The sequence below is a fragment of the Neofelis nebulosa genome, chromosome 8 (assembly GCF_028018385.1).
Source record: "Neofelis nebulosa isolate mNeoNeb1 chromosome 8, mNeoNeb1.pri, whole genome shotgun sequence".
NCBI lineage: Eukaryota > Metazoa > Chordata > Mammalia > Carnivora > Felidae > Neofelis > Neofelis nebulosa.
Window position 1 is genome coordinate 64010638 of NC_080789.1, and position 27976 is coordinate 64038613.

At 50.7% G+C, this 27976-nt stretch overlaps 1 protein-coding gene across 6 annotated transcripts in view; it reads right to left on the reverse strand.

Annotated features, from left to right (window-relative positions):
* Positions 1-4615: 4615 nt before the first annotated feature.
* The window catches only part of ANKRD33 (ankyrin repeat domain 33), a 41723-nt gene continuing 18362 nt past the window's right edge, over positions 4616-27976 (reverse strand). The window contains exons 1-6 of one of the 6 annotated variants that reach the window (XM_058742734.1): positions 25849-25921; positions 20919-21088; positions 8289-8541; positions 7948-8077; positions 7627-7767; positions 4616-5939 (exon numbers count right to left, since the gene is read on the reverse strand). In XM_058742734.1, the coding sequence (XP_058598717.1) occupies positions 5209-5939; positions 7627-7767; positions 7948-8077; positions 8289-8453 (1167 nt within the window). In that variant the 5' untranslated portion in view covers positions 8454-8541; positions 20919-21088; positions 25849-25921 and the 3' untranslated portion in view covers positions 4616-5208. Of the gene's footprint in view, positions 5940-7626; positions 7768-7947; positions 8078-8288; positions 8542-8724; positions 9054-20918; positions 21089-25848; positions 25922-27976 lie in introns of those variants that run through there. The other 5 variants (XM_058742733.1, XM_058742735.1, XM_058742732.1 and 2 more) reach the window with 5 other exon arrangements.

The window sequence follows — 27976 nt, forward strand, 5'->3', positions numbered from 1 at the left end:
CCAAATTCCCCCACAGCAGGTCACGGGCATGGATGTAGGAAATAGTAGTTGGGAGGTATCCGAGGCTCGTCTCGGGTAAATAGCCACAAAGCAGGGTTTAGATTTTGGCCTGCTCACCTCTCTCCTTTACCTCAGAGGGACCGTGGCTTTTCAGTTAGGTCTAAGGGTGAACTCAGGGGTAAGGTTTTGTCCTGCCCATCCCTGTCCCCCACCAACTCCCACTCCAAATAGTTGGACAGACTACAACTAGGAGGATAGTCACATGGGCAAATCACGGAGCTGGACGGCTGGAGAATGTAGAATGCTGGGGCACAGAGGGGCTAAGAGGGGGAGATGGGACCCCAGGAAGGGGGGACCCCGTCTTGGTTTTTCCATTTGCCAGTGTGTCCGTGTGTTTGTGTGCCTGTGTGACAGGGTGTGTTTACGTGTGCTTGGTGGGGGGGTGGGGTAGGGGCCTGTGTGTACTTCTGTGCCTGCCAGCCTGCAGGTCCCTGTGGCACCTGGCTGACTGTTGTGTGTTGGCACGTGACACTGCCTGTGTGACCGATCCACGTTGCAGAGTCCCTCTGACCCCAAGCCTTGCCGTCCAGTCCTCCCTCCAGATGTCATACCTTCCTTAACCATGAAAAGCCAGGTTCCCTCTGAGGAAGAGGAGAGAGGTGAGCGGGTCTGAAAGTCTGCTGACCAGGTGGGTTTCTCGGTGGGGCCAGCTGAAATCTGGGGGGAGAACGATCCTTGGGGGTCAGGGTGAGGGATGGGTGAGGGATGGGGGAACGTATGGGGAGGGAAGCAGCAGGCCTGGTGCTTGGTGTGGTGGGAGATGCGTAGCTGTTTGCAACCATTTGCAACCATTGCATTTCCCAGTTTGGAAAAAAAGGCACATCAATGAATGAGTCCCCACCTGTCCCTCTGTCCTCCCTACATATATGTACTCCCTTGCCTTTTCCTGACCCAGCAGGGCTTCCCTGGGGCATGCCCTGGGATGACTGGGGACACTTGGCTCCTGGACCAGAACAGCTCCCAAGAGGAGGAAGGAGACGGTAAAGGGCCCTCTAAGCATCCCGGACCTTGGTGGAGTCTGAACGCAGTTCGTTGCTACACACGTTTATTCAGCCTGTATGGGCTAGGCACAGAGCCAGGGAGTAGGGAGACGGGCTGAGGTTCTGTCCATGCAGGACTGAGGGAAGGGCGTCCCCACAAGCCTGGCTGATACCCCAGTGTGTCCGGAAAGCCAACTTTCCAGTCCCTTCCGTAGGAGCCCCTATCGGGCAGGGTGAGGATGGACCTGTGCACATGCAGGGAACAGGTGGTCTGGCCATCAGTGCTATGGGGATGAAAAGTGGGCTGGGGGCACTCCGGGCCTGGGGGGTCTGAGAAGCTGGTCTGAGAAGGCTGTCTGGGCTGAGCAGGTGTTTCCACTTCAGGGCTCGCCAGAGTAGTATTCTAGAATCACGGGGGAGGCCATGGGGTTCCAAGGACATGTCCGCTGGCCTCCTCCACGGGGCTGCCCCCCTTGGCCTCACTCCTTGCCAATCAGCACAGTAACAAAACCTGTTGTTTACCGGGCACTGATGGTTGGCCGGGCCCTTCTTGGTGCCTGGTATGCCTCTCCTGTTTAGGCTGCACGACAACCCTGGGAAGTACAGATTCTATATTGTCACCATTCGCTGTTACAAATGAGGAGCCGAAGGCTGGGAGCGCTCCCTGGTCCCAGAGACGGTAAGAGTCAAGGCCGGGATTCAAGCCCAGGTGTTGGTCTTTGCAGGGCACTTTTGCCAGGGGCGTGTTCTACACAGCCAGGGACCTTGTTCAGAGTTCCTTGGCCTCTGCTGACAGGGACTCCATTTGGAAGGCTCGGGAGCTGGGCTGGCGTGGGAAGAAGCTGAGATGTTAGCGGAGAGGTTGACTCGGGGCAGCACAGGCAAAGCGAGCCACGTGGGCTTCTTTCCTCTCCGGCAGCCTGAAAGACTGTCAGAAGCAGTTAGAGGATTAGAGAGAAATGGCCTGGGAGGAGGACTGGCAGGGCACAGGCCGGGACTCCCAGCTGCCCCGAGATGGCCATCGATAGAGGGTGGGTCTCCGAGGTGGAGAGGCTCCCCCTGCTGGAAGATCGCTGCCCCTTGTCGAGCTCCCCAGCATGCTAGACGGGACAGAGAGAGCGACAGTGGGCTAGTTCTCTGGTTCTGAAGATGCTGTGGTCACCCCCACGCCCTAGTACAACTCAGGCTGGTTAGAAGTGGGAGGGAGAGGGGCGCCGGTCGGCTCAGTCGGTTAAGCAGCCGACTTTGGATTTCGGCTCAGGTCATGATCTCATAGTTCATGAGTTCGAGTCCCACGTGGGGCTCTGTGCTAAAGCATGAAGCCTGCTTCAGATTCTCTGTCTCCTTCTCTTTCTGCCTCTCTCTCTGTCTCTCAAAAATAAATGAACATTAAAAAAGTTTAGTGTGTGTGTGTGTGTGTGTGGTCTCCCTATTCAAAGAGCAGATTTATTTTTTAATTTTCCAAGATTCAGTAATACATGGCTAAAAAGTCAAAACGTTCTGGGTAGAGTAATTCCAAGTAATTTATGTAGATACTCCACCCCCAGGGGCGCCTGGGTGGCGCAGTCGGTTAAGCGTCCGACTTCAGCCAGGTCACGATCTTGCGGTCCGTGAGTTCGAGCCCCGCGTCAGGCTCTGGGCTGATGGCTCGGAGCCTGGAGCCTGTTTCCGATTCTGTGTCTCCCTCTCTCTCTGCCCCTCCCCCGTTCATGCTCTGTCTCTCTCTGTCCCAAAAATAAATTTAAAACGTTGAAAAAAAAAAAAAAAAGATACTCCACCCCCAGGAAGATGGGACCTTAACTCCCCGCTCCTTCAGTGTGGGCTTCATAGACTGACTCCCTTCCAAAGAGCACAGTATAGAAAGGGGGAGAAAAGAGTAGCATCTCAGGGAGAAACCTGACGAATATTACCTCAGTCAGGCGATCGAGGTTCCCTCAACCGTGATGAGTCATGTTCTCGGTATATAACCTTCACATGAAGTAATGAGAATGACATGTCACCTCTGTGGTCTTCCTCCCGCAAACCTATAACCCCAGTCTCCTCATGACAAGAACAGTCCACAAAATACCCGATCAGTACTCCTCAAAATTGTCAAGGTCATCAGAAACAAGAAAAATCTGAGAAGGTGTCACAGTCGAGGGACATCGGCAGAGACGTGACAGCTAAATGTAATGAGGTGTCCTGGCTGGAATTCCGAACAGAAAAGGGGCATTAGGAAAAAACTAAGGAAACCTGAATAAAGTTTAGACTTTTGTAATCATGATGTATTAATATTGGTTCATTAATTGTAATAAATGTACTACATTCATGGTCATCATACAGGTCACCGAGTGTGGGGTATATGGGAACCCTGTACCACCTTTACAACTCTTCTGTAAATCTAAAACCGTTCTAAAAAATAAAGCTCATTTTTTTAAAAAGTCAAAAGTTTCAAAAAGGTAGTCAGTGACAAGTTTCCCTTCTACCCTCGGTCAGTTGTTCAGTCATCTTCCTGAGCGAACTGCCATGTTTCTCCCCAGGGAGGTTCCAGTGAGGGAGTCTGGCTTCCACAACCAGATGGCTGGCTCTGAATCTTGAAAGAGAGGAAGAAAAAATACCCAGGGGTGCCTGGCTGGCTCATTCAGTGGAGCATGAGACTCTTTCTTGATCTCGGGGTTGTGAGTTTGAGCCCTATGTTGGGTGTGGAGAGTACTTAAAAAGAAAATCTTTAAAAAAAGGAAAACCTGAGGGGCTCCTAGGTGGCTCAGTCAGTTGAGCGCCTGACTCTGGATTTTGGCTCAGGTCATGATCCTAGGGTGGCGGGATGATGGTGCCCCCTGCCCGGCTCTGTGCTAAGAGTGCCGGGATTCTCTCTCTCTCTCTCTCTCTCTCTCTCTCTCTCTCTCTGCCTTTCTCCCACTCATGCTCTCTCTCTCAAATAAAAAATTAAAAACATTTTTAACTGATGAAAAACAATTTTAAATAAGGCACACATGAAAAATTACTAAGTGCCTTTCAAGATACTAAAACATTTTTTCTTAAATTTTTTAACATTTATTTATTTTTGAGACAGAGAGAGTCAGAGCATGAATGGGGGAGGGTCTGAGAGAGAGGGAGACACAGAATCCGAAACAGGCTCCAGGCTCTGAGCGGTCAGCACAGAGCCCCATGCGGGGCTTGAACTCATGGACTGTGAGATCATGACCTGAGCTGAAGTTGGACGCTTAACCGACTGAGCCACCCAGGAGCCCCAAAACAAACATTTTTTTTAACGTTTATTCAGTTTTTTAGAGACAGAAAGCGAGCAGGGGAGAGGCAAAGAAAGAGGGAGACACAGAATCCAAAGCAGGCTCCAGGCTCTGAGATGTCAGCACAGAGCCCTTACGAACCAAACCCGTGAGATCATGACCTGAGCTGAAGTCAGACACTTAACCGACTGAGCCACCCAGGCGCCCCTTTTCAAGATGTTTTAGATCACTGGCTAATAACCCCACCTATGGGTCATCCAGGGGAAGTAATTTTGTCTGACATAGTATTTACTATTGATTAGGGCCCAGATTTTCTATAGGAAGTTAAGAGGTTAACCTGTAGAAGACTGATAAGCAGCAATTTATTTTTGTCTGGCAGAAAAAAAAAAAGTTATGGTGTTATTGCCGGGTAAGAATTAACTTTTTTTGTACCTAACTTTTCAATCTCATTCTGGGATTCGTATTTCCACTGTCAGTAATGGTTTTTCATTTCCTCCTTTGATCCTTCATTCATCAAGTACTTAAATACATCTTGGTACTCCCTATATATTTGTATTGGTCAAGTTTCTCTTGGTGCAGATTTTACATGGACAAGTAGTAGCATGCCATACACGCTGTTCCACCCATTGATGACTTTCACTTAATACCTCTTAGAGATAGTTTCATATCAGAACGTAAAGAGCTTCCTTACTCGTTTTACCACCGTATAAAATACATCATATGGATGTATACTTATCACAGCCATAAGCAATTTAGCTAGTCCCCTGCTGATGGACACTTAGGTTGTTTCCACTCTTAGTATTGCAAATAGCGCTGTGTGGACAACCTCCTAAGTAGATTAGAGTAGAATCATTTGTACAGATCTGGATGGGAGAGCACAAGGGGCTCCAGAGGGCAAAGGAGCCTTAGGGAGGGACCTGATCACCTGCTCCCAGCCTGGCCTAGCCCATCTTTCCCTGACTTTGTGCCCGCCTGGCCTCCTCCTCCTGCTTCCTCCTCTCCATCCTGAGTTCCTGATATCTCCAGATAGGAAGGGCCAACCTTCGATTCTCTCCAGGCCTGGACTCTGGCTTGTGCTGTCTGGGCGATGAGGGTGCCTTGGAGAGGCGGATCTTTGGAGCTTGGGGCCTGGGGCTGCTATCGTCCCTGGGTTGTAGCCACTGAGGGCACATACTCAACACGCCCTGAGGGCTCTGGTAGGGGATGAGGGCCCGGGGGCCAGTGGCTACCTGGGGGGGCTGGGGATCTGGGGGCGGGGGAGGGGCAGTGCCTAGCAGCTCTGGCACAGACTTGCTTCGGGTGCCCAGTGCAGGTGGGTGCTCAGGGCACAGGGTGTGGCAGGCAGTGGTGAGGAAGGGACTGGCCAGGCTGGTCGTGATGGTCACAAGGTGGTCCAGGACACCCCCCTCCTGAGGAAACCGGGCAAAGGGGAGGCTCAAGGTGGCCTGGAGTCGCTCTAGAAGAGATGGGGCAGCCTGGGCCTGGGCCTGGGCCTGGGCCACGAGCCCAGGCAGGGCTGGCCACTCGGGCTGGTAATGCTGGCTGAGCTGTTCTATCTGGGGGCGCCGCAGCAGCTTCCGGATCCTTTGCACGGTGTCGAAGCTGTCAGTCAGTACTGCCCACTCTAGGGCTGTCTTGCCCCGGACAGGATCCACCGCTGTCAGCTCAGCACCTGGGAGGGGGCACAGGAGTGGCGTGCGATGGGACAGGGATTGGTGAGTTGCAGAAGGGCAGACTCTTTAGCAGCAGGCCTGATTGGGGTCAGATGAAAAACCATAGAGTCCCACCCCGTCGCAGCTGGAATCCGGGAGCCATCGGTGGCTATAGCCTAGGGACAGTACCAGTCCCGGATCCCAACTTCCCAGTATAATGAAGGTGTTGGCTTTCTCTGGGATGCCTTCCATCTCTGACAAGCCAGGGTTCCAGGGACATGATGATGTGTAGTTGGGGCATATGGCTGCGTGGGACATGCAGGGACCCTGGGTGGCTCAGTCAGTTAAGCGTCCGGCTCTTGATTTTGGCTCAGGTCGCCATCTTGAGGTTCGTGGGATCGAGCCCCCAGTTGGGGCTCCATGCTGACAGTGCAGAGGCCGCTTGGGATTCTGTCTCTCCCTCTCTCTCTCTCTCTCTCTCTCTCTCTCTCTGCCCCTCCCCTGATCATGCTCTCTCTCTCTCTCTCTTTCCCTGTCTCTCTCTCTCAAAATAAATAAATAAACTTAAAAAAAAAAAAAAAAAGACTAAAGAAGAAAACTGAAGTCCAGAGAGGGGAAAAGACTTCAGAGGGACCTGTTGGGGGTCTCCGAACCTGGAATAGAATAAGATCTCCTGGGGCGCCTGGGTGGCTCAGTCGGTTGGGCATCTGACTTCAGCTCAGGTCATGATGACTTCAGCTCAGGTCAGCTCATGGTTTGTGAGTTCGAGCCCCAAGTTGGGCTCTGTGCTGACAGCTCAGAGCCCGGATCCTGCTTTGGATTCTTTGTCTCTTTCTCTCTCTGCCCCTCCCCCACTTGTGCTCTGTCTCTCTCTGTGTCTCAAAAATAAATAAATGTAAAAAAAAAAAAAAAAGAATAGAGATCTCCTGAGCCAATAAAGGGGTGGTGTGCAGGTTGCTCAGGACAGGGGGAGGCCCGAGCTGCACCTTCTGGGCAGGTGGAGTGGGGCCCTGCTGGTTCCCATTCCCCATTCTTCTGTTCATCAGCACACCCCTCGAATCCAGGTGGGGGGAGAGCAGTCAACTTGGGACAAAAGAGGGGTGTGGAGTTTCCTCCTTTCGCACCCCAGACACAGTTAGATGGCTTGGGGAAGGGAAGAGCTGGAGGCAGGGTCCCCCAGGGTGATGAATAGAGGGCAGCCCCACCTCAGGAAGAGTGAAGGCCCAAGACTGCACGAACAGTGTGAACTTCACTCCAGAACAACCCCACGCAGCCACATGCCCCAACTACACATCATCGTGTCCCTGGAACCCTGCCTTGTCAGAGATGGAAGGCATCCCAGAGAAAGCCAACACCTTCATTATACTGGTAAGGCCCAGAGAGGGAAGCCATCTGTCCCGGGTCACTCAGCTAGTGACAGAGCCCGGACCAGAACACAAGTCTGGTTCCAGATAGCAGCCTTTCTTGTTTTTCCAGCTGGTCTAGGTTATCCTCCCTGGACCAACATTCACCATGGAAATACAGCTACCCAAGAGCTAGACTTTGTTGATTGTGAGAAGCTCAAGCACACTCCCCTCCTCCAGGAAGTCGGCCTAGATTGATCCTCCATCTCCACTTCTCTCTGTGACTATACAGCTGACTTAGTGTCAGGCTGGAGAGCTTGGGGAGGGACTGGAGGTCACAAATCCCGGTCCAGGACCCACGCACCTGCCAGGAGGAGGGCCGCCACACATTCCGAACGGTTCCGAATGGCGGCCTTCATCAGTGCCGTTAGCCCCCGCTGGTCCCGGCGCTCCAGGTCCAGGCCTGGGTAGTAGTTGAGCAGGAGACTCACCAGAGGCACATGACCTGCGAGGCACCAAGGACAGAGCTTAGCTGTCCCGGAAAGAGAGTGATGACGCCCCAAACACACCCTCCACCAAGCACAACAGTGTCCATGGTGGGAGAACCTTATACAAAAAGTGTGGGGTTGTGGCTCCATCTGAAGTGGGGGGGGGATGGTAGGAGGTAAGGTCAACAGTCTGTCACCTGCTTGGGCAGCCAGCATGAGGGCTGTGTCCCCTTCCTTATCCTGCTGGTTCACATCGAGGAAAGGGCAGCGGCTGAGCAAGGCCACAACATTCTCAAAACCGCGGTAGCAGGCGACCATAAGACCTGTCTGGGGGAGGGGCAGCTCAGCTCCTGCTCTCTTTTCCAGGATCTCCTTGGGGCCCCTGTGCCCTCTAAATCCACACCATTCCCAGAGATGTCCCAGCCTCCAGGAAGACGCACCCTGGCTCCCTCCCTCCCTCCCAAGGATGCAGGCACTGGCGGCGCTGGGGACTCAAGAGTTGCACCAGATGCCCTGGGGAGCACCTGGGGTGGCTCACCCTCCCATTGCCATCCACCTGGACGGCCTCCTCCGGGGAGACCCCACCATCCAATGCGGCTTGGAGCTGGACAGGATCATTGCGGACACAGGCCCAGTACAAGGCCCCCAGCCTGCAGCCTGGGGCAGGGGTCTCGCTGCCAGGGCAGGACGATGCCTCCGACATGTCCGGCCCTCCCCGGCACAACGGCCGCTCTTCCTCTTCCAGCCCGGGGGGCAAGAAGACCCGTCGCTCTGCCTCACGCGGGTGCCATCTAGAACACAGAATGGAGGGGAGCAGTGTCTCCCTGTATCCCAGGGTGGGGTCCCAGCACCCCACCCACCTTATGAGAAGACAAGTTGTGGGCCGGGGCCCTAAGAGGGCAGCATCGTTCGCTGGGAGGATCCCAGCGAGAGTCAAGGAGAGGGGTGGTCTTCCCTTTCCCGCAGGACCTTACCCGGCGGCGTGTGGAGGTTCCCCGGGAGGCAGCCATTGCCGGGGGCTCACAGCATCCCGCAGACTCCCGGGAGCACACTCCCCGGGTCTCCGGGCCGGCCCGACGGGGACTCTCTGTCCCCAGAAAGCAGCGCAGGTAACAGATGGCTGGACTTACGGAACGAGCTGCTGCAAACACCCCGGGGCTGAGCTGGATCAAGCTGGGTTAGTAGGGGATGGGGGGTCGGGAGGGGCGGGTGCTCTCCTCCCCCAGCGACCCGGACCCGCCCTGGAGCCGGCCCCGAGTGGGCGGGGCCCGAGTCACGGTGGCTCCTCCCCCAGCTCCTCCTGCACCAAAAACACACCCTTCGGAGGCTGGGGCGGGGGGAGAGGGGTCGCGAGGTGTCCCCCACCCAACCCCGGAAAGCCCGAAGTCCCTTTCCCTTCCGCCAAGCGGGGGTGCTGGAAGGAGAGGGTGCAGGGCAGATGTCTCCCTGAATAGGGGCTGGGACTGGGGGAGGTGGGGCTCCGGGGGACCCCCGGACCTATTCTTTTGAGGTTCTGGGGAAATTAAAACATAAAGAATTGCCTAATTAGGAGTACATAAATTATGATGGGGGCTCCTGGGTGGCTCAGTCAGTTAAGCATCCTACTCTTGATTTGGGCTCAGGTCATGATCTCACAGTTTGTGAGATCTAGCCCCCTTCCAGCTCCAGGCTGACAGGATGGAGCCTGCTTGGGGTTCTCTCTCTTTGCCCCTCCTCTTCTCGCTCTCTCTCAAAGGAAAGAAATAAACTTAAAAAAAAAAAAAAAAGAAACCATGACATAGTAAGTTTCATGGACTAGTTTTGGTATGGTAAATTAAATACAAAATATTTAAATTGCATTAATATTAGATAATTGAATGAAATTAGTTATAATTATTTATCAATAATTATTAAATCATTCTTTAAACTAATACTAAATATTAAATTTAATCGGTCAGTTTTGGACCTCAGTTGTAGAAAATTGAGCCAACCATATTCCTCTGTTTATATCACTCCCACGATCAGCATGTACAAGATCTTTTTTTAAATTTTAGTTTATTTGAGGGGTGCCTGGGTAGCTCAGGCTGGTGGGCGTCCGACTTTGGCTCAGGTCATGATCTCACAGTCTGTGAGTTCAAGCCCGGCCTCGGGCTCTGTGCTGAGCTCCGTGCTGTCAGTGCGGAGCCTGAAGCCTGCTTCGGGTTCTGTGTCTCCCCCTCTCTCTGCCCCTCCCCCACTCAAGCTCTGTCTCTATCAAAAAATGAAAAAATGTTAAAAAAAAAAATTTTAGTTTATTTGGTTTTTCTCTTTCATCCCTGATCCCTACAGCCGATTCTTCTCATCCTTCCGTTTACCAACTGGTACTTATATATCCTTGAAAATGTACATTGCATTAGAAAAAGTAGTGTTGGGGGCTCCTGTGTGACTCTGTTAAGCGTCTGACTTCGGCTCGGTCATGATCTCACAGTTCGTGAGCTCGAGCCTGTGTGGGGCTCTGTGCTGACAACTCAGAGCCTGGAGCCTGCTTTGGATTCTGTGTCTCCCTCTCTCTGCCCCTCCCCCACTCATGCTCTGTCTGTCTGTCTCTCTCAAAAATAAACATTAAACAGATTTTTTTTAAAAAGTAGTGTTGGGGGGTGCCTGGGTGGCTCAGTCGGTTGAGCGTCCGACTTCAGCTCAGGTCACGATCTCGTGGTTCACAAGTTCGAGCCCCGCGTCGGGCTCTGGGCTGACAGCTCAGAGCCTGGAGCCTGCTTCAGATTCTGTGTCTCCCTTTCTCTCTGCTCCTAACCCACTCTCTCTCTCTCTCTCTCTCTCTCTCACAAATAAATAAACATTAAAAAAAAATTTTTTTAAATAGTGTTGGGGCGCTTGGGTGGCTCAGTCAGCTGAGTGTCAGACTCTTGATTTCCCCTCAGGTCATGATCCCAGGACCCTGGGACCCAGCCCCGTGTCTGAGCTGAGCACGGAGCCTGCTTGGGATTCTCTCTGTCTCTTCCTCTGCCCCTCTCCCACGATCGTGTCCTCTCTCTCTCTGTAAAATAAAAAATAAAAAATAAAAAAGGTAGTGCTGATGTATGAATGTTTTAACCAACACCTTAGAACTGTGTGACAAAGCTCATTCTGTTTTTTTTTTCCACCCCACGCTGTTTTTAAGATCCACTCCTCCTTGCTTTCTGTGCTGTGTGCTAGTTAGGAATGTCTTGGGTTGTAAGTAACCAAAAGCTGGCCTCCGGCATCGATTCCAAACTCCTTTTTAGTGTTTCTCCTGAAGTACCGAAGGGAAAAAAACTAAAACGACACTTCCTCGATTCCCTCGCGTTAGGAATCTGTGATTTAGTTTCTGCTCTTGTGCAAGACATAAATTTGGAACAGAGCTAAATAACATGGGACATCTGTTTTGCTGTCACAGATCAGGACAGATGCAGTAGGGCTCTGGTGAGCAGCTTCCTGATTCATCGGCTTCCTGTAGCAGTGACTGCTGCTTCCCGATCACCGGCAGAGGTCATGTGCTTGTCGAAGCTGGGAGTTGTTTCTGAACCTAGAACGTGCTTCTCCATTCCTTTATGTTGACAGCAGCCAGATTTATTTCTGTTGTCTACGGCTGAGCCCTAACTGACACAAATGGCTTAACTAAATAGGGGTTTATTCTTCACACAAGATTAAGAAATTCAGGGATAAGCTGTTGGTGTTGATATAAACTAATGATGGCAGGGGCCTTCTCTGGGAGTCTCTTGACTTTTCCTCATGGTCACAAGATGGCTGTGTACTTCCAGCCACGACAGTAAAATGTGGTGAACGCACACCATGGAATTCTATGCAGCAGCTAAAAGAAATCTAGTAGATTATGTGTTAGACATCACTCATCAGATGGCACAATCCCCATCTCTAACCCCCGTCTCTCTAATCACTTTTTAGTTAAATGTGACCACATAACACAGTTTGGGCCAGCAAAATACAAGCAGCGGTCTGATGGGTGACTCTCCTGGGAAAATCTTTGCTCTCTTGCTAAAAGATATGGGGCATACTTTTTACCTCCGTCTTTCTCCCCTCTTCTTCCTGCTGCATAAAATTGCACCGTTGTGGGGAGCCTGGGTGGCTCAGTCGGTTGAGTGTCCGACTTCAGCGCAGGTCATGATCTCACGGCTTGTGGGTCTGAGCCCTGCGTCAGGCTTTGCACTGACAGCGCGGAGCCTGCGTCAGATTCTCTGTTCCCTCCCCGCTCCCGCTCTCTCTCTCAAAAATAAATAAACATTGAAAAAAAATTGTTTGTAATTCCACAGTGTGCATCCATCAGATTTGACTTCTCTATTCTTCCAGTGTTGAACACCCAGTTGCCTCCAACTTCCTGCCACTACAAATAACGCTGCATGGGGCGCCTGGGTGGCTCAGTCGGTTAAGCGTCCAACTGCAGCTGGAGTCAGTGATCTTGCAGTCCGTGAGTTCGAGCCTCGCGTCAGGCTCTGTGCTGACAGCTCAGAGCCTGGAGCCTGTTTCAGATTCTGTGTCTCCCTCTCTCTGACCCTCCCCCGTTCATGCTCTGTCTCTCTCTGTCTCAAAAATAAATAAAGGTTAAAAAAAAATTTAAAAAAACACAAATAACGCTGCATGAACATCCCGGAACGCATCTAGTAGGCTCAGTCTCAGAGACACTGCTAGGTCACAGGGCACATATATGCTTAATGACCAGGTATTGTCAGATTGCGCCCTATTTCTGAAGTGTGCCCACCAGCGATGCAGAAAAGCCTCCCTACATCCTTGGCCACGCTCGTAATTATCCAGCCTTCTAATTTTTGTCAATTGGATGGTACAGAACTAGAAGGTAGTATCACTATTTTCCACCGGATTTTTCTGGTTATCGACAAGGTGAGCATCTTTCCAAATACCCGAGAGCCATGCTTGTGTCCCCTGCTGCAAACCGCCTGTTCCTAGCCTTTGTCCGATACTCTGTTGAGTTTTCTTATCTTTTTCTTATTGCTGTTCCAGGAATTCCTTTTAATAGTCTAGATAATAAACCCATTTCTAAATGGGTTTTTTTTTAAGTGTATTTATTTATTTATTTATTTTGAGAGAAAGAGAGGGAATGAGTGGGGGAAGGGCAGGGAGAGGAGAGAAACAATCCCAGGTAGGCTCCACGAGCCCAATGAGGGGATGGATCCCGCGACCCTGGGATCATGACCTGAGCCCAAATCAAGAGTTAGACACTCAACCGACTGAGCCATCCAGACGCCTCCACTGTCAAATGGGTTTTTAAGTGTCCCGACTGTACCATACACAGTTCTGTACCACGTACACCTTTGGAAAGTCATCAAAATATCTCCTTATGCTTTGTGCCATTGGGTCTTTGTTTAAGAACTTTCCACTCCAAGATCACAAAGATCTTCATTTCTTTTATTAATCTTGCAGTTTTATTCGTTTTTACTTTCCTGTTTTGGGGGGATAGAGAGAGAGAGTGCGTGGGCATGAGGGCACAAGCGGGGGAGGGTCAGAGAGTGAGCGGGAGAGAGAGAACCTCAAGCAGGTTCCAGGCTCAGCATGGAGCACCCTACTTGGAGAATGATCTCATAACCCTGAGATCGTGACCTGAGCTGAAACCAAGAGTCAGACGCTCAACCGACTGAGCCACCTAGGTGCCCCTGCAATCTTTTTTTAAAAATTTTTTAATGTTTATTTATTTATTTAAAAAATTTTTTAATGTTTATTTATTTTTGAGAGAGAGAGAGAGAGAGAGAGAGAGAGAGAGAGTGACAGAGCACAAGCAGGGGAGGGGCAGAGAGAGAGGGAGACCCAGAATCCAAAACAGACTCCAGGCTCTGAGCTGTCAGCACAGAGCCCGACGTGGGGCTCGAACTCAGGAACCGTGAGATCATGACCTGAGCCAAAGCTGGACACTTAACTGACTGAGCCACCCAGGTGCCCTTGCTATTTTGTTTTTCATAGTTAGTCTTTAATCCATCTGAATTTATTCTCATATACAGTATGAAGAAGGGATCTGTTATGAATTGTGTGCCCGCTAAAATTCGTATGTGGAAACCCTAACCCTCAATGTAACTGTATTTGAAGACAGGGCCTTTGTGGACATCCTTAAAATTAAATGGGGGGGGGGGGGGGCCCTACCCCTCCCCCGCTTGTACTCTGTCTCTGAAAAATAAATAAATGTAAAAAAAAATTTTTTTAATTAAATGAGGTCATGGATTGGGGTCCAAATCCAATAGGGTTGCTGTCCTTTCAAGAAAAGGAAGAGACACCAAAGGTCCCTCCTGTTCTCTCTGTTCCTTTTTTCTTTTTATAATTAATTAATTAATTTTGAGAGGGGCGGGGGGGAGGGGCAGAGAGAGAGAAAGAATCCCAAGCAGGCTCTGCAGTGACAGCGCATGACCCCTACACAGGGCTCGAATTCACAAACCATGAGATCATGACCTGAGCCGAATTTGGATGCTTAACTGACTGAGCCCCCCAGGCGCCCCTTTCTGTCCCTTTATTTCTCTCTCCCCACTGCCCCGTCCCGTGTGAGATAGTGGAAAGGCCAAATGATGGGGCGCCTGGGTGGCGCAGTCGGTTAAGCGTCCGACTTCAGCCAGGTCACGATCTCGCGGTCCGTGAGTTCGAGCCCCGCGTCAGGCTCTGGGCTGACGGCTCGGAGCCTGGAGCCTGTTTCCGATTCTGTGTCTCCCTCTCTCTCTGCCCCTCCCCCGTTCATGCTCTGTCTCTCTCTGTCCCAAAAATAAATTAAAAAAAAAAAAAAAAAAAAAGGAAAGGCCAAATGAGGGCACAGTGAGAAATCTATGGTATATAAGCCAAGGAGAGGGTTCTCACCAGAAGCCAACCCTGTTGGCACTTTGGTCTTGGACGTCCAGCCTCCAGAACCGTGAGGAGATACATGTCTGTTGTTTAAGCCATCCAGTCTGTGCTAATTGTTGGGGCAGCACAAGCAGCCTAATGTACAATCCAACTTCGTTTCTCTCCAGTTACTGAGATGACCCCATCTATGAGACAGTTCTCTCTCCTTTGATGTCTAGTGTCACCTCTATGGTATACGAACTGCGAATTCTCTTTAATGTTTCATGCTGTGTTTGAGTTCTCTGACGTCACCTTTTTAGACTGCTCTTCCATGAAGGCCCCCTTGATTGTATTACTCTAGCTTTGGGGTCTGTCTGACTGCCTGACAGTGGGGTTCTCCACGTTCGAGTTTCTTTTTCAAAACCGGTTTTTATTCTTTCATATAAAATTGCAAACAAATTTGTTTTCCTTTAAAGCTTGCCTTTTTGCTCTTGCTGCCTTTAAAATCTTCTCTTTGTCTGTGGTGTTCTAAAGTTTTACTCTTGGGGCGCCTGGGTGGCTCAGTCGCTTAAGCATCCGATTCTTGGTTTCGGCTCAGGTCATGATCTCACAGTTCGCGGTCTGAGGCCCACCTTGGGCTCTGTGCTGACAGCATGGAGCCTGCTTGGGATTCTCTCTCTCTCCCCTCCCCCTTCCCCTCCCTGACTCACGCTCCAGCTCAAGCGCATGCATACACACACTCTCTCTCTCTCTCTCTCTCTCTCTCTCTCTCAAAATAAATAAACTTAAAAAAAATTTTTAAATAAAGTTTTACTCTTACGTGTAGGCATGGATTTCTTATTGTTTATCTTTCTTCAGATGTTGTATCTATCCCGCTTTTGGATCTGTAAATTGTCCTTCATCAATGCTGGAAAATTCTGAAAATCTCCCATTAAGTTCACCTTGGCTCTGTCAAAGATAGACTGTGGATATTGTGGGGTGGCTGGCTGGCTCAGTCGAAAGAGCATGAGCCCCTTGATCTCCAGGTTGTGAGTTCGAGCCCTATGTTGGGTATAGAGAGTACCTGAATAAATAAAACTTAAGGGGTGCCTGGGTGACTCAGTTGGTTGAGCATCCGACTTTGGCCCAGGTCATGATCCCACGTTTCGTGGGTTCGAGCCCCGCATCAGGCTACGTGCTGACAGCTCAGGGCCTGGAGCTTGCTTCGGATTCTGTGTCTCCCTCACTCTCTGCCCCTCCCCCACTCTGTCTCTCTGTCTCCCAAAAATAAACATTAAAATAAATAAATACATACATAAATAAAATAAAACTTAAAAAAAAGAAAAAGACTGGAAATTGAAGCTCAAGTTTGCCTAATTCAACAAATATTTTCAAAAATGTTTTTTAATTTATTTTCAACAGTGAGAGAGAGAGAGAGACAGAGCATGAGCAGGGGAGGGGCAGAGAGAGAGAGAAGGAGACACAGAGTCCAAAGCAGGCTCCAGGCTCCAAGCTGTCAGCATAGAACCCGACATGGGGCTTGCACTCGTGAACCCCAAGATCATAACCTGAACTGAAGTGGACCGCTTAACCAACTGAGCCACCCAGGTGCCCCCAACAAATATTTTCAGACTAAAGTAGATTCCATGTTTTGTTTCCTTGTCTGGGTTCCTGCCTTCCCTTAGAGTTTAACCTAATAAATTCTTGCTATCTGGCCAGCTCTTCTAAGCTTTTAAAATAATTTGTATTTGTATTTTAACTAGCATTTTTAAAATAAATTTTTAAGTTTGTTTATTTATTTATTTATTCATTTATTTAGAGAGCACAAGCGGGGGAGGGGGCAGAGAGAAGGAAAGACAGAATCCCAATCAGGCTCCATGCCACCTGCACAGAGCCCAATGCGGGACACGAACTCACAAACCTTGAGATCATGACCTAAGCCGAGATCAAGAGCTTAACTGACTACACCAGCAGGCAGCCCTTAACTGGCATTTTTGCTGTTTTACTTGGGAATATCAGTCCAGAGTCTAGGCAGTCATGCTATTGGAAATAAAATTTCCTCTAATCCTAATTAATTAAAAAACAATCTAATAGGAATATGGGCAAAAGACGTAATTAATTCATAGAAGAAATACAAACGGCCAATAAACATTTGTAAAGATGCTTAATCTCACAAGTAAGCAGGAAAAGGCAAATTAAAACAATAATGAAATATTACTTTGGGTCCACAGCTTAGCAAAAATTAAACATTAATAATATTAAGTGCTTACACTGTTGGGGGGAATGGAAATTAGTGAAGTATTTTTGGAAAGCATTTTGACAGCATCTTTCAAAATAACAAATGTACATACACATGAACCCAGAAATTTTGCGTTTAGAAATCTTTCGAGGGGCGCCTGGGTGGCGCAGTCGGTTAAGCGTCCGACTTCAGCCAGGTCACGATCTCGCGGTCCGTGAGTTCGAGCCCCGCGTCAGGCTCTGGGCTGATGGTTCGGAGCCTGGAGCCTGTTTCCGATTCTGTGTCTCCCTCTCTCTCTGCCCCTCCCCCGTTCATGCTCTGTCTCTCTCTGTCCCAAAAAGAAAGAAAGAAAGAAAGAAAGAAAGAAAGAAAGAAAGAAAGAAAGAAAGAAAGAAAGAAAGAAATCTTTCGAAAACAGTACTTGCATATGTGAACAAAGATATACTGTATATACTTTGCAGCATTGTTTCTAATTGTAAAAAAAATTTTCTAACTTAAATGTTCATTAGTAGAGGAAGGGCTTGAAAAAATATGAGATATATCACATGAAATTATGTATGCCTCCATTAAAAAATAATTAGATCCATATGGACTACTCTGAAAATATCCCTGAGACATGTTGTTAATTGAAGAGGAAAAAAAAACGTGTGTGTGTGTGTGTGTGTGCGCGCGTGCGTGTGTGAGATTGGCTACTTACATGTATGCAAATGCATACAGAGGCCTGGAACAGTAGTTGTAAACATTGGCTGTACCCTGTACTCACTTAGTCACTTTAAAAACAATAGTATGGGGGGCGGGTGCCTGGGTGGCTCAGTCAGTGAAGCGTCCAGCTTTGGCTCAGGTTGTGATCTTGAAGTTAGTGAGTTCCAGCCCAGCATCGGGCTCTCTGCTGTCAGCACAGAGCCTGCCTCGGATCCTCTGTCCCCCCCTCTCTCTGTACCTCCCCCACTTGTGCTCTCTCTCTCTCTCTCTCTCTCTCAAAAATAAATAATTAAATAATTAACAAACAAACAAATAAACAAACATTAAAAAAAATAGTGATGCTTGGCACCCACTCCGGAGATTCTGAGGTAATTAGTCTGAGCACAACTTGGGTGATGGGATTCTAAAATCCCCCCATGTGGGGCGCCTGGGTGGCTCAGTTGGAAGAACATGTGACTCTTGGACTCAGGGTTATGAGTTTGAGTCCCATGTTGGGTATAGAGAGTACTTAAAATAAATAAATACATTTTTAAAATTAAAATAAAAAAGGGGCGCCTGAGTGGCTCAGTCGAGCATCTGGCTTCAGCTCAGGTCGTGATCTCATGGTTTGTGAGTTCGAGCCCCAAAGCGGCCTCTGTGCTGTCCGTGAGAAACCTGCTTTGGATCCTCTGTCTCCCTCTCTCTGCCTCTTCCTTGCTTGCGCTCTCTTTCTCTCAAAAATAAACATTAAAAAAAAAATTAAAATAAAAAATAAAATCTCTCCATGTGATTCTAACATGTAGCCAAGTCCCAGGACTCTTGTAAATGACCTGTGTTAAAGCATCGCCGGGGTGCCTGGGAGGCTCACTCGGTTAAGCCTCTGACTTCAGCTCAGGTTGTGATCTCACAGTTTGTGAGTTCGAGCCCTCCATGGGGCTCTGCGCTGACAGCGCAGATCCTGTGTCTCCCCCTCTCTCTGCCCCTCCCCCACTCGCGCTCTTTCTCTCTCCCTCTCTCAAAAATAAATAAACATTGAGAAAAAAAAAATTTTTTAAAGCATTGCCAGTGGTTAATTTGAGGGAGGAGAATAGGAATGAGGTGAAAGGAAACCCCATGTTTTCCTTTTTCAACTTCTATGATATTTGAATCTCCCACCAAGATAATTACTACTTCAGGGCACCTGGGTGGCTCAGTCAGTTGAGCATCCAACTTTGGCTCGGTCATGATCTCACACTTTGTGGGTTCGAGTCCTGCACTGGGCTCTGCGCTGACAGCTCAGAGCCTGGAGCCTGCTTCAGATTCTGTGTTTTCCTCTCTCTCTGCCCCTCCCCTGCTTGTGCTCTTTCTCTCAAAAATAAATAAACATAAAAAACATAATTATTACTTCATAACAAAAGGGGAAAAAGAATCACAAAGATTTCCCTGATTATTTCCTCCTCTTCCTCCCCAACTGCCTATATGTATGTATATATATTTTAAAGTAATCTCTACACCAAACCTGGGGCTCGAACTCCTGCCCCCAAGATCCAGAATCATGTTCCACAGCCTGAGCCAACCAGGCTCCCCTCCCCAATCTCTCTTGTACACAGAGTTCATCGCTTCTCAGTGTTGCCTCTAAACGGCACCCATTCATTCATTCATTCATTCAATAACTATTAACTGAAACCTGCTTTGTGTCAGACCCTTACTTTGGCTCTTCATACGAGTTATCATTAATCTTGTTCTTGGCTGTTTCCCTCACCTTGGTCGTCCTTGTCTCCTGTATCTAGCACAGTGTTAGCCACTCAGGAAATGCAAGTTCCTGGACAGTCTCTCCTCTGGCCTAAAGAGCCTCCTCCTCCCCACCTCCAGTGCTGTTCAGCAATGACTGTAAAGGCATAGGAGACTTTGATCTGTGCTGAGAGGCTCCAAGGACATCTAACTAGGTAAAAGGGAATTTCATTTCACATTTTGCTTTTCCAATTATCTTCCTCCAAGCCTAGAGAAGCTACCTCTGGTTCAGCACAGAGCACCCCCCCCCCACAGCCTCGGCAAGGGTCTTGTTCTGCAAGGCCACTCTCAGCCAGCAGGTGGCAGCCCTGGGCAGGAATTAGGGGAACATCCTCAACCCAGCGTTGAGGTTATAGCATAAGGTCCTGGGGTTGGGTGTAGGGGCAAGGTCTTGGGAGGGCAGGTGCACAGGAGGAGGGAGATGGAGTCCCACTTTGGGTCCCAAAGCATGGTAGACAAGGCATTTATTTCTGTAGATCAGCTTTAGCCAAGCTGACTGGATACCCAGAAGGTTTGTGAGGTTTCTTTTACCTTCTGCCTGCAGCAAAGCTGTTCCATGGTGCCCTGTCCAAGCTTCTGTCCTCAGGAGGACTGTATGCTTGTCCCTTCCTAACCTCCTTTCCGGCTCCCCAGGCTGGGTGTTGACCCTCCTCGTGCATGTCTTTGCTGTTTGGGATGATTGTGGTAGAGGGGGACTGGAGGTTGCTGGGTAATGCCTAAAATATGATGACATCCTGGGTGTTACAGGTACATTTCAGTCAGGGCCTCAGTGTGGCAGTGTCGAGGATTAACCATGAGGGAACAGTACAGGCTATCAGGTTATCTTCCTTCTGATCTCTTAGCTGCTGGGGTCTTCTGATGGGGGTACACTAGAATGCTCTTTTCTTGCCACTCCAACTTCCTTCCCTTCAGTCTTGATCTCCTCACTGCCTTCTGTCTGTCCATCTTCTTTCTGCCTGCCTGACTTCACCTCTTCTCCATCTTTTCAGTTTTGATCTTTCTCATCTCATCGTCTGGATCTTTCCATCGTCTATTCTTCTAACACTCTCTTAAGCCCTGATCACATACATTGTCTGGAGCAGTGGCTTGAGTCTCTATCTAGTCCCTAACCATCATGCCATATCTCCAACCATCTAATCCTTTGGGCCGGGGTTTGCAGGAGTCTTGACTTGTGGAATTCAATCAGAAGGGAAGGGGAAGATTTGGGGAAAGTGTAGTGGCACATCTATAGAGAAAGAGCTCAGCAAACTCTCGAGTTAAGTTTGGAGCACAGGCCAGTCACTGGGAGGGAACCAAATGTACTGTCATCTCAACCTCTGGCTTTCTTCCAGGGTCTTTTTCCAGCACAAGCTCCCTATTCCCACCCTACAGGCCTGGTGGCAGGCATAGCGGGGGCCGGCAGTCAGTAGGGAAATGGCCTACCCCAGCTGAGGAACTAGACACGGGATAGGACCCAACATGGTGGGATAGAGAATGGAGGAGATGACCTCTGACCCCAGCTCTGGCCCCTTCTGGGGGTCCCATGTGACCTGCCATAGGTCATGCCCCCTCCTCCCTTACCATATCTACATCACAAAACCCACAGCTCGTAACTCAATGCCAGCCAGGGAAGTCTGGGATTGATTTAGGATCCCTTCTGACCAGTTCACCACCACTGGACTATGGCCCCTGGGGTGGAGGTGGGGATGAGGGTCATGGGTGAAGTTCAGGCAGGGGGTCCCGATGACCACTACATCATACCTGTTGCACTCTTAGTGGATGTGTTGGGGGGAAGGGTCCAAGCACAGGAGTTCAAGGTTCTCACTGACCAGCCCCTTCCTGGCTCAGCTCAGGGCCATGCCGAGGGAGCAGTGGCCATGGCCTAGTAAGGATTCAGGGACAGTGTCCTCAGGATTCAGAGCCAAGGCATCCTACAAAACAGAGATTCTTGTTACCCACCAAGAGGGCGCTCCGATGGGTCCTAAATGCCCCACCCCCAATCTCAGTTACGCTGAGTTACTCAAAGCCAGGTCTCCCCACCAGGAATGCCATAGCCCAAGACCCACCACATTCTACATTTATATTTCTCCTGGTGTATTTCTTATCATTCGTTTCCCTTCATCCACCTTTTCATTCTGGAGATACCACTGAAGAATTTCCTCTACTTGGAATATTTCAAACGTTTTTGACTATCACCCACAGTAAAATAACATCTACCTCTGGCCCCAGGACACATAAACATCCACAGAACTAAAAGCAAAAGTTTTACGTAACATTGTACATGATGTTTTCTACTCTATTCCATTTTGTTGTTTAAAAATGATTTCACAGGGAGGTGGTGCTTGGGTGACTCAGTCAGTCAGTTAAGCATCTGACTCTTGATTTCTCTCTTGCTTTTGGCTCAAGTCATGATCTCTTGGTTTGTGAGATCAAGCCCCACGTTGGGCTCTGGCAGCGAAGAGCCTGCTTGGGATTCTCTCTCTCTGCCCCTCCCCCTCGCTCAAGTGCTCTTTCTCTCTCAAAATAAATAAATAAACTTAAAAAAAATGATTTCACTGGGGTGCCTAAGTGGCTCAGTCAGTTGAGCATTCGACTCTTGGTTTCAGCTCAGGGCATGATCTTGGGGTTCATGGGTTCGAGCCCCCCATGGGGCTCTGCGCTGATAGTGAGGAGCCTGCTTGGAATTCTGTCTGTCCCCTGCTGTCTCTCAAGATAAATAAACTTAAAAAAATGATTTCACAAACAACTAAGGAGCTGGCACTTACAGTTTATAAGTAACCTCTTATATTTTGACATCTTCACAAGCAGTAAAGCCCATTTTATAAAGAGAAAAATCCCTATTATCCTCATAAAAGCCCAGTGAGAAGGTAAGGCAGGGTTTTTCATCAACCCATTTTATAGATGAGAAACACAGACACTGAGCGGTTAGTGGACCTGCTTGAGATCCCCCCTCTCCGCACCCCCCCCCCCCCGGTGATTTTCTGAGATGGGATTCCAAGCCAGGTCGTCCACGTGCTGGTTTGCAGTTCCCTGTGCCCCCAAATCCTCTCTCCCTCCCTCTCATCGCCAACCCTCCCAATTGACTTCATTGTCTCTTTCCAGTTTGAAGGCCATCCCCTTCCAGGAACATGAGGGACAGAGCAGCTGAGTAATTCTGTTTTCTTGTCATCTGTTAACACTGCACCATCTGCCAGCTCTACCCTGGGCTCCTACCGTCTCCGTGAGATGCCGGACGGCAGGGGAAGGGGTGGGGGGCGGTAAGGCTGCTGCCGTCCTGAAGTCTGGACCTCCGGGCCCCCCTTCACCAGGGAACTCCGAAATACCCACACAAGGCTCATTTTTCTGCTCAGCCCCAACAGCAGCGGGCTAGAATTACAGGGATAAGCAAGGGAGCGGAGCGGGATGGGAGGAAGGACTTCCTGACGTCACAGGGATAAAACAATAGGATCCACCCCTCCCCCACTCTCAGGGTCTTGTCTTCAGGCCTCCACACCTCCATGGTGGAGACGGTGATGCTTCAGAGCTGTGAGGGTGACCTGATCCCAAGCAGCAGAAGCCCTGCAAGCCACTCGGGGTGAGGGCAAAGCAAGTCCATCTCACAGGGAGCCCAGGAAGATTTATGAGGCCTCGGGTGTGGCTGGCTGTTACTCAGCCTCTGACTTTTTAATTCCCCAGTCTCCTCACCCACCCCGCCTCCTCCCCAAGAGGGCCTTTGTGCAGGACAATGAGGAATCTATAAATTCCGGGGGACAGGGATGTGGGGGAGGGGAGCACTGGTCATTTCAGCTCAGCATCGACAGCAAAGGGTGGCCTCCATGGACCCGCCACGTCTCATCAGATCCGCACTAGAGCCCAGAGAGAAGGGTGGGCCATGCCTTACCACGGTCTTTTACGGATAAAGAAACTGAGGCTCCGAGGCAAAAGGTATCTCTAGTCCCTTCTTCATTTATTCCACCTTTCACTCATGTATTTATTCTCCTCTATTACTCTTCCCCGGGTCCTTCCCTCACTCGAGCATTCACTCAACAAACACACGTGTTCACTCAACGAAAACCCACTGAGTACCAACTCGGTACCAGGGTAAGTCCAGAAGACACAACAACTGGTAAACCCTGGCCCACCCTGGAGGGGCACGCAGCAGTGGACTGTGACTCAAGAAGGGCCAAAGTATGGCTCCAACCCCCAGCTTCTCGGGCTGGCAGCCTGCACCCTTGTCCTATTCCTTTCCAGCAACAACCCTCTGTGGCTGATGAAGTGCTTTCATGAGCGTTTTTAAATTTAATCTCAGTGCTGGCTCTGGCAGTTAGGTAGTATGTAAGCCTTCCCCAGTCTTTTGCTAATGTGGCCCCAAGAGGATAAGTGGTAGCCCAAGATCACTCCTCTGGTGGGGGGCAGAATACCAGGACCCAGGCCCTTGCCACTGCACCACGGCTGTGGCTATACTCCTGGGTGCTGTGGGGATCCAGAGCACCGGCCTGGGCTGTGGCCCTACACTTCCTCTTCTACCCACTTGCCCAAACTAGCTGTGTGTCCCCCACCCCCACCCCCCATGCTGATCCTTCCCTAACGTTCTGTCCTCCTGTTCCATTCTGCCTTCCTGCTCTACTTATTAAATGCCCCGGGTGCACCTGTGTATTTATTTACTCAACTCACCCATCTGTTGTACAATAATAACCAACTCAGTGCTTATGATGCATGCATGTGTTTGCAGACTGACCACACATTCTTGTGTGTGTCCTAGTATGTCTCTGCTGAGGATATTAGTATCTACTTTGTTGTACAAATTAAATTAGTTAAGCTATGTAAAGCACTTAGAATAATGCCTGGCACATCGTAAATGCTCAATGAGTCTTGGCTGCTAAGTTTACTGATACTGGAAACCACAGGCCTGCCCTAATCTATGAGGCATTTAGGTGAAACATAGGTGAATACAGGGATTTGCAGCTGGCTTCTCCCAGGGAGGGGCCCCCTTCGAAGTGACCAAATGGATTAGTATCCAGTTCATTCCCCAGGGACTCCTGCATTCCTTAAATGCGTGAAGTACGTTCAGCACCTCCTAGGTCTGTGCCATGCATTGCGCTAGCAGAGAATAAGAAAGACACCTGCTGTCATTCTGGTAAGTGAAACAAACCACAAACCAAGTGAATAAAGAAGATAATTACAGAAAGCAGTTAAGTCCTGAAGAAATAGATACAGTTAAGTGACACAGTACACCAGGCAGTTGGGTGTGGGGCTGCTGTAGCATTGTGGTCAGGATTGATGGGGAGCTGACAACCCTGTGAAGGATCTGGGCAGAATGTTCCAGGCAAAGGGAACAGCAAGACCGAAGCCAGAGGTGGGGAAAAGCTTGTCAAGTTCAAGGAATAAAAAAGGCACCCAGTGTGAGTCGCATCTGGGCAGAGGGGAGAGTGAACTAGGAGAGGTCAGAATAGGCAGGGGCAGTGTTAAGAAATTAGGGCTTTCCTCCAAGGGAAGCTACGCAAGGTTGTTAAACAGGGAATGACATGCTCTTTTTTTTTTTTTTTTTTTTTTCCTGATTGGTATTTTTAACGTCCCCCTGGAAGCTGTGTGAATTGACCTTCAGGGTCCAAGAGAGCAGACAGAAGACTTTGCAGTTGTGCAAGGAGGTGATAAGGGCTGAGACACACGAGGTGGGGAGCTGGGACTGATCCAAGATACATCTTAGAGACAGAAGGGACAAAATTTGCTGATGGACTGGACAACAGGGGAACGATGGGAGAGGAACTCAGGAAGAAAGAACTAGGAAAGCTCAATTGGTAGAGTCATCTCTGTCCTGAGCCATGAGTGTCCTCCAGCTCTCTTTGGCCCTGCCCCAGAGCCCCAGAAGCCTACTCTAGCCATTTACTCTCCCCCCTGTCTACAGTCAGCAGTCCTAAATCAGGGGCAGTCCAGACCCGCTCATCGGGACCCTTTGTAAGAAAAAGTCCCTTGCCTTCCTCCAGAAAGAGCAGCACCTGCCAAGACCCAAGGCTTGGACTTCAGACCCCTTTTAACCTCTCCACCCGGCCCTCGTTTAGATCACAACCCGCACAACCTTACAGCTCCCCTCTCCCCAGCCTGGACCACTGGCCCAACCTGAAAATCCTAGGAGCTTTGAGACCTGCGGGCGCTGGGCTTGTCGGGACACGGGCCTGCAAGCATTCGGGGGCCGGGAACGGGAAGGTGGGGCTTGGCTTTCCCTAAGGGAATCTCCCAGCCGGTTCCCGGGGGAAGGAAGTCCCCTCCCGGGCCGGCGCCCCGGCCCCGCCCCGCCCCCCCGCCGGCTAGCTGGCCGCGGAGGCCACCGCCCCTCCCGCCCTGGAAAGCGCTCGCAGCCGGTCTTCCGGCCTCGGGCTACGGGCGGGGGAGGGTCCGAGCCGTAATTGCTGCCATCTGCTCCCTCCCCTCCCCCACCCCCGCCTGGGGGAGGGGCCGGGGCGCGCACCGCACGCCCCTCTGACGCCCGGCCCCCGAGGGGCGGGGGCTTCGGGTGCCTCGCGAACCCTCCTAGGGGCGAGTGCTGGGGGGTGGGCATGGGGAGCGCGCCCGCAGCCTTTCGTGGGGAGGGACCGAGGGGTCCCGAGCTGAAGGCATAGCGCTTTACCAGACACCGAAAACCAGCGTTCGGGTTCTGCCCCTCGCGGGGTCGGGACTCCAAAGGGTCCTGGGGGGCCCACCCGCCTCTACTCACACGCGCGACGTCCGCACCGGTCTGTGGTTAAGGCCGGCGTTGGGACATTGACGCATCGATCTCTGTCTGAACAGGACGGATGTGACTGTGGGCGGGGAGGGGGAACCCAAGGCCGGGGCCTGGAGCCCGCGGGCGGGCGAGCCAGGGCGGCTGGAGACAGAACTTGGCCCTCAGACACCAGGGGCCGGGCTGAAAATCCTCCCAGTTACTACCCACTCCCCACTCGGAGGAGCTTGAGTCCATTACTTCGAGCCTCAGAGCCCTCAGAGTCCATTTCCTTGTCCGTAAAAACGGGATCCCCAGCTCCTACCTCTCAGGTGATTCCAAGGAGGGCGAGTTGCTAGTTCTGGGGAGATGGGGGTGGGTGGGTATCGGGCCTTCTGTCTGGCCTGGCGGAGTCCCTGGGACAGTGGAGGTGGGCCCTGTGGAAGGTGCTTGGCAGCTGAGAGCCTTGAAGAGGCAGGCAGAGGGAGGGTGGGCTAGGGACAGGAAGCCAGGGAACAGATCTTGGGAGCAGCCTCACTGGTTTCAAGCCCATCTCTGGTGACTTCTCTGCAACGTCAGCCTCAGGAGGTGAGGATATTGTCTGGCCTCTTTATCCAGCACTGATGATAGCTCTGGGGGCATTGGGGGGTGCTCACAGGGCAGAGGAGAGTACCCTACTGCCCGGGTGCCAGGACCCACTTGCCTAAACACATCTTCACACACACCCAGGGGTCTACATAATCCTCCAAGTGCAGAAGCCCACGTGATCCCCAGCGAGGCCTCCCTCCTTCTTGCCAGGGCCACAAGACCTCACCTTACATCACACAATGTCTGCTGCCTTCCCCTCCTACAACCTTGCCAACTCTAACAAGCCTGTGTTTGTCCCAAGAGCCGCTTCCAGAGGGGCTGAGCTACAGCCCCTCCGCCCCCCAACCATTCCCACCTCCAACCTGAGGGCCCATTCCTCCACACAGGTGAGCCCCAGGGATGCCAGGCGGTCTACTCCCAGCCCCTGGAGAGGCTCTCACTTGGAGGGGAGGCAGCTTGAGACATTTGGGAATCACAACAACCATCAAGACAACCCAGGGCACTGCCCCGGGGAGGGGTCCAGAAGACGCTAGGAGTCAGTGGCTTCTGCGGTGGGGCTTCAAGGAGAAACAGAAGTTCACCGGGGGTAGAAGAGGAGATGTGGTGTTCCAGGCAGAAGGAACAGCATGTGCAAAGGCTTGGGAGTGTGAAAATCTGACGGGTCTGGGGATGAGTGAGAAGTTTGATGGACCTGGACCAAGAGTATTGGAGGGGAGCTGACAGGGATGGGAGGGACAGGGTATGAAGGGTGGATGAAGTGACATATCACTAGGCCAAGGGATTTAGACTTGGGTTTGTTGTAGCAAGCTACAGTGTCTGCGCAGAAAGAGACGGACAAGAACATAAATGGCTAGAAGGAGTGAAGCTGACAGGAAGTGAGATAAAAAGGTCAGTGCCAGCCCAGTGATAAAAAGGCCATTCACCCATCTCCTGGGGACTGGGGCACATGCAAGCCCCAGGGATCCCTTCTGAAGGGCACAATTGTTACTCGGGCCCCAGCCAGTTATTGTCATACTGGCGTGTGAGCTTAGTGTGGTCAGATATTTTCAAGAAAAGAAATGCAGATGTTTATGTGTTGCCTGCAGGTTTTTCAATGTTGACAAACTTAAAACGGTGTGTGTGTGTGTGTGTGTGTGTGTCCAAAACACACCTAACACAGATGTACGTGCAACCGCTGCAGAGTTACTGGGAAGCTGTTGGAAGTTTTGTAAGGAGGGAAATGATCTGAATAGCAGGCCTGGGTTTTAGGATGCCCACTCGGGGGCAGTATGGAGGAGTGGCCTGGTAGGGGGGACAGTTGCAAGTGTCTGGACCAAAGGGGCTGAGGCCTGAACAAAGGCAGCTGACCTGGAGAGGAGGGAGGGCTCCCAGACACAGTGTAGGGGTCTTCGGGGATTAGCCCTTCCTGGGGGCTTTAAGGGTTTAAGTCTCCTATCCCTTTGTCCCCTTTAAGAGATTGCAAAAACATCATCTAGTGGGTGGGGAGGCCTATTTGGAGTGGGATGCCCCTGAAAATCCTGAAAGTTGCACCGTGGCAGGCCACCCCGAAGGAGGG